We start from the raw sequence: 5163 nt of genomic DNA on the forward strand, positions 1-5163 counted from the left end.
TTTTAAAAAATGTTCCATTTTAATAATTTACGTTTCACCATTAAGACACACGTTTCTGTTTAAAATGAGTTAGTTGAAGAGCCAAGCATGCCAAGCCCGAGCTGGCCTGGAACTGCCTGGGCTCCGCTTCCCCCCACGCCTCACTGCCCAGATCCCCTTGGAGCCCAGTGGCACCCGTGCCCAGCCCACTACCGGGCCGTGGCTGTGACTCATGACTATGGCCATGAGTGGACCATTCCCCTAATGGACCATTCCCCTCTGGCCAAGTGGGGGGCCCACGGCTGCTCTTCTGGACACCCCTCTCCTCTGGCCTCGCCCCCACCCCACTCCCCACCAGCCCCAGCCCCCTATGGGGCACAACAGGTTTACTTGGGACCCAGCCCCCAGTCCCTCTCTCAAAAGCAGGCCCTTCTATTAATACGGTGAGAACCACGGTGAGACTCTTCCACGTGCCCTGCACAGAAAGAGAAGGCAGGGTGAGTGGCCTTCCAGAGGGGAAGCTGGGAGGTTGCCTAAGGCCTCCCAGGACAGCAGGATAAGGATGCAGGCGGTCACCTGGCTGCTCAACCGATGCCCCAGGGGGCCTTTCTGGTGACTCCCAGCTGCTCTCTTGGGACGGTGCCAGGAAAGCCCCTTGGGGCAGCTGCAGCCCACCCCAGAGCCTTTGTAGGAACAAGAAGGGATCCTGTCTCCCAGCAGAGAGGCTCCAAGAAGCCCTCCCCACCCCAGCCCTCAGCCAGGCCCTGCCAGGTACATTCCTGTAGACACGCCCCTGTCCCTGATCCCCAGACCCTAACGGCCCCCCTTCCATGGCTCTCACCCCCAGGCTGCCCCCACAGGCACCCACTCACTGGTTCTGCCCTCGTGGTCTGAACCGGGGCCTGCCCTGGAGGCTGCTGTGGGGGAAGGGTGCCCCCCTGGAGCCCGGGTGTCCTCGAAGGCCCCCGCGGTCTGTGGAGCTGATCCCAGGGAAGTTGGTTCTTTTCGGCAGCACCTGGAGCAGAGGCCTGTACCGAGTCCTTCTCGAGGGGCAGCTGGGACCCAGCCCGCAGCCCCGAAGCCCCCAGCACCCCGGAGCAGGGGGTCCTGCCCAGCTCAGGATGCCATTCAGGGTCCCTCTGCCTTCGCCCACCACCGCTGTGGTCACGTGACACCGTCACAGCCAGCACCCCTGCGGGGGGGTCCCTGCTGCACCACGCCACTCACAGACCAAACCAGCTTCAGGTCTGAGGGTCCCATCACACCCTGTCCAGGCCCAGCCGCCCACCATGCCCGAGACGCGCTGTGCTGGGGCTGCGGTGTGTCCCAGGGCCAGGGGGCCAGCCCCTCCGTGCCCACGTTTGTGGAACTGGTGACCCCGACGCACCTTGATGACGCGGCCGCGGAAGAGGCTCTGGTCCAGCTGCATGGCGGCCTGCACAGAGCCCTTGGTGGCAAACTCGATGTAGGCATAGCTGGGGGGTGGGGAGGGGAGGGGTGAGGCCAGGGCCTGTCCGCATGGCCAGCACCCCGCCAGGCCCCACACTGACCCCTTGGGGTGTCCGGAGAACTTGTCGCACAGGATGGTGACTCGGTAGACCTTCCCGCAGCAGCTGAAGTGGGCCTCCAGCTCCTCCGCCGAGCCCCCGTAGTCCACCTGGACGGGACCCAGGCCAGCCCCGCACGTGAGGGAGACGCCGGCCTCTCCCGGGGCTTTCTTGGTAGAAATGGGGGAAGAAACCCCAAGACTGGGCCCCACGGAGGGAGGGGAGAGGAAAGCGTATCTCATGTGGCGCACTCCCTCCTGAGGGCTGGAGCCTTTTAAAAAGCTCCACATTGGAGATTTCATGTGCAGTCCTGAATTCCAGCTCATGTGGGCAAACTAGAACTCAGGCCCAGGCCTGCGTTTCCTCGAGGCGACAGCCTGGCTGCCCCCAGCATCAGAGCCCCTTCCCTGCAAGCCTGTCTGGGGCAGGGAGCTGGACCCCCAGAAGAGAAGGGGCCCCACTTGCCACCTGCACTTCCCTGCCCACACTCACATTGCCCACATAGACGGATCTGTGGTCAGCCTCCACCTTCTCCTCGGGGGTCCCAGGGATGGGGTGGCCTGCGGAGAACATGGCTCAGCCTGCAGGCCCTGGGCTCCTTCCTCACTCCTCTCTCGGGAAGGTCGCCCCGGCGTGTGGGGCCTGCAAGGCCCAACCCTCACGGAAACTCCGGGACCCGGCCTGGGCCCTCGTTCCTACCTGCTGCCTCGGGGCTCAGCAGCTGCCCCGCCACAGCGTCCTCCTCTTCCCGGCGCTGTGCCCCTGGAGGCTGAGGCAGCCCCTCGGCCTGCTCCATGGCCCACACCTTCATCTTGATGGCCTCCAGCTCCTGCGGACACGCGTTCCTGAGCGGGGCAGGCAGCCAGCAGGCATGCTCCAAGGAGGACAGGCATGTGGCCTGCCAGCTCCAGCTGAGGGTCACACCCTAAGGGGGCAGCCAGCCCTTCTCTGGCAGGGACACTACTTTCTGGGGCAGCTGACTGGGGTGACAAACTCACCCCTGCAACCCCCACCTCAAGGGCCCTTCTCTGGGCCAGAAAGGCCACCTTGACTCCTCCGGTCTGTGTGGCTGGGGGCTCCTCTCCCCTCCTAAATCAGCTGCAACCATCTGTCACGGAGACCCTGTGTCTCCACCAGCCCCCGTGGCCCAGGTCCCCTGAGGTCCCCAGGGCCTCCACACTGCTGTTACCTGGTCAGGCATGGGGAACTCAGCCAGACTCTCTTGCTCCAGCAGAGACAGCAGGAAGCCTTCATCTCCGTCCTGGTCTTCCTCTGCCTCCCCTTCCCTCTCCTCCTTCCCTTCCCCACCCTCTGGCTCCAGAGAATTCTTGGTCTTGTTCCAGGCCCCCCAGCCCTGGGCCTCAGGGTCCGAAGAGACTGTCTGGAGCCAGGCCTGAGTCGGGGGCGGGAAGAGAGAGCAGCTCTGGACGGGCCACATAGTGGAGGGGCAAGAGGAAGGCGGGCCCGGCGAGGCTTCCCTCCACTCCTCCCGAGTCCGCACCTGCCTGGGCCCTGCTGGAGTTTTCAGCCTTCCCCAGAGGCCAGCTGCTCCCACTGGACCATTTGCAAAGGCTGAGTGGCGGCTGAGCTTCCAGCCTTGGCTCCTGGGGCCCTGCCTTTCCCTGTCCCTCGGACAGGCACCTCTGGGAGACTCCCTGGAGGAAGGAGATGCTGAGTGGAGCTGGTTGGTCTCTTCTGCATACGCCCAGCCACACTGCAGCTCCCTGGAGCCTGCGTCCGTCCCGAGGTTCACACCTAGGCAGCATCCACACGGCACGGACACCACACGGCACAAACACCACATGGCACGAACACGCAATCCGAGTGGGACACAGCAGCGGTTCCTTCTGGAACATGGGGCCAAGCAGGCTGGGGAGGTGGCTTCCGACCAGGGGAAGCAGGGGCTGAGATGGCCCCGGGGGAGGGAAGGGCCAGAAGAGGCCCGAGGGCAGGCGCCTGGGTTGAGAGACCAAGGGCAGGCACCTGGGTTGAGAGACCGAGGGCAGGCACCTGGGATGAGAGACCAAGGGCAGGTGCCTGGGATGAGAGACCAAGGGCAGTTTGGGGCGGGGTCCTGGGCCAGAGGAGGGGCAGCAACTGCTGTCTCTGCATCCCAGCCCCCATGGAGTCCTCAGGCACCCTCATCCCCATAACACTCACTCTGGGTTTTTTTTTTTTTTTTTTTTTTTTTTTTTTTGAGACAAGAGTCTTATTTTGTTGCCGAGGCTGCAGTGCAGTGGCGCGATCTCAGCTCACTGCAACCTTTGCCTCACAGGTTCAAGTGGTTCTCCTGCCTCGGCTTCCCATGTAGCTGGGATTACAGGCACCTGCCACCACATCCGGCTAATTTTTTTGTATTTTTAATAGGACAGGGTTTTGCCATGTTGTCCAGGCTGGTCTTAAACTCCTGATCTCAGATGATCTGCCCACCTCAGCCTCCCAAAGTGCCGGGATTACAGGCGTGAGCCACTGTGCCCAGCTTGGGTCATCTTTTAGATGGGAGCCACTTACAGGAAGCCAGAATTCTTCTGCTGTGGGGCTGGGGGTCTGTGGGGAGTGGCAGTGTGAGTCACTGTGGCGGAATTCCATGGGGACCCGGTGGTGTCTGCACCTGGCCTCAGCCCTGCAGGGTTGCAGCAGGACGTGACCCGCGCCCAGCCTCCCGCCTCGCTCTGCACCTGCAGTGTGGCTGCTTGACTCGGCTCTGGCCCCTCCCGTGCTGCCGCCCCCCACCCACTCTGTGAGGGACTTGGGGCCCAGGAGTCATGCTTGGTCCCTACCGTTGGCGGGCGGCGGGGAACAGCTGCCACCCCCTGGCTGAAGCTGGCTTCTCTGTGACTCCACCCCTGTGTTCATGTGGGGCCCCTTCCCTGGGAATTTGGTACTGCGGGAGAGACAGGCCATGGCCTAGGCTGGAGCTCTGCTGCTGCACCGTGTGCCCACCCCGAGCAGGGCGGCCCTTCCTCCCACCTTGGGCTGGGGGCTCAGGGGCAGCAGGTGGGACACGGAGGCTGCCACAGCCCAGGAAGCAAGGCTCCTGCACTGGTCCCGGTGGCCGGTTCTGTTCTTACCTCTGTAAACCAGAAGGTGTCTGAGACGGGTCTCAATCACTTCAGAGATGTATTTTACCAAGGTTAAGGGCACAAGCTACAGGAAACATCTGTGGTCTGCTTTTTCCAAAGAGGGTTTGGAGGCCCAGCGAGGTGGCTCCCACCTGTAATCCCAGCACTCTGGGAGGCCGAGGCAGGAGGATCACTTGAGGTCAAGAGTTCAAAACCAGTGGCCAACATGGTAAAACCCCATCTCTACTAAAAATACAAAAATTAGCTGGGTGTGGTGCTCGTAATCCCAGCTACTTGGGAGGCTGAGGCGGGAGAATCTCTTGAACCTGGAGAGGTGGAGGTGGCCATGAGCTGAGATTGCATCACTACACTCCAGCCTGGGCACAGAGCGAGACTCCGTCTCAAAAACAACAACAAAACAACAACAAACAAACCCAAAAAACAATCAGCCGGGTGTGGTGTCGCGCGCCTGTAATCACAGCTACATGGGAGGTGAGACAGGAGAATCACTTGAACCTGGGAGGCAGAGGTTGCAGTGAGCTGAGATCAAGACACTGCACTCCAGCCTGGGCAGC

At 62.2% G+C, this 5163-nt stretch overlaps 1 protein-coding gene across 2 annotated transcripts; it reads right to left on the reverse strand.

Annotated features, from left to right (window-relative positions):
- On the reverse strand, positions 1 to 3733 carry PABPN1L (PABPN1 like, cytoplasmic). Of its 2 annotated transcripts, XM_032284696.1 has the most exons (7): positions 2716 to 3733; positions 2226 to 2355; positions 2019 to 2086; positions 1530 to 1636; positions 1367 to 1454; positions 852 to 994; positions 1 to 454 (listed from the first exon to the last, which is right to left on the reverse strand). In XM_032284696.1, the coding sequence occupies exons 1-7, from the start codon at positions 3328 to 3330 to the stop codon at positions 415 to 417; spliced, it is 1191 nt and encodes a 396-aa protein (XP_032140587.1). In that variant the 5' UTR covers positions 3331 to 3733; the 3' UTR covers positions 1 to 414. The 2 variants fall into 2 exon arrangements, with proteins under 2 accessions (XP_032140587.1, XP_032140586.1); XM_032284695.1 differs by lacking the exon at positions 1530 to 1636 and having other exon boundaries at positions 6 to 454.
- Positions 3734 to 5163: the final 1430 nt, after the last annotated feature.

This window comes from Sapajus apella, unplaced genomic scaffold (assembly GCF_009761245.1).
Source record: "Sapajus apella isolate SASKATOON/1434 unplaced genomic scaffold, GSC_monkey_1.0 scaffold15, whole genome shotgun sequence".
NCBI classification, from domain to species: domain Eukaryota; kingdom Metazoa; phylum Chordata; class Mammalia; order Primates; family Cebidae; genus Sapajus; species Sapajus apella.

Coding starts and splice junctions, on each gene's coding strand:
- PABPN1L (XM_032284695.1), bottom strand. CDS start 3,330: ATGTGGTGTTTGTGCCGTGTGGTGTCCGTGCCGTGTGGATGCTGCCTA. Junction 2,087..2,225: donor GCTGAGCCCCGAGGCAGCAG/GTAGGAACGAGG, acceptor TGTTCTCCGCAG/GCCACCCCATCCCTGGGACC. Junction 455..851: donor AGACCACGAGGGCAGAACCA/GTGAGTGGGTGC, acceptor CTTTCTGTGCAG/GGCACGTGGAAGAGTCTCAC.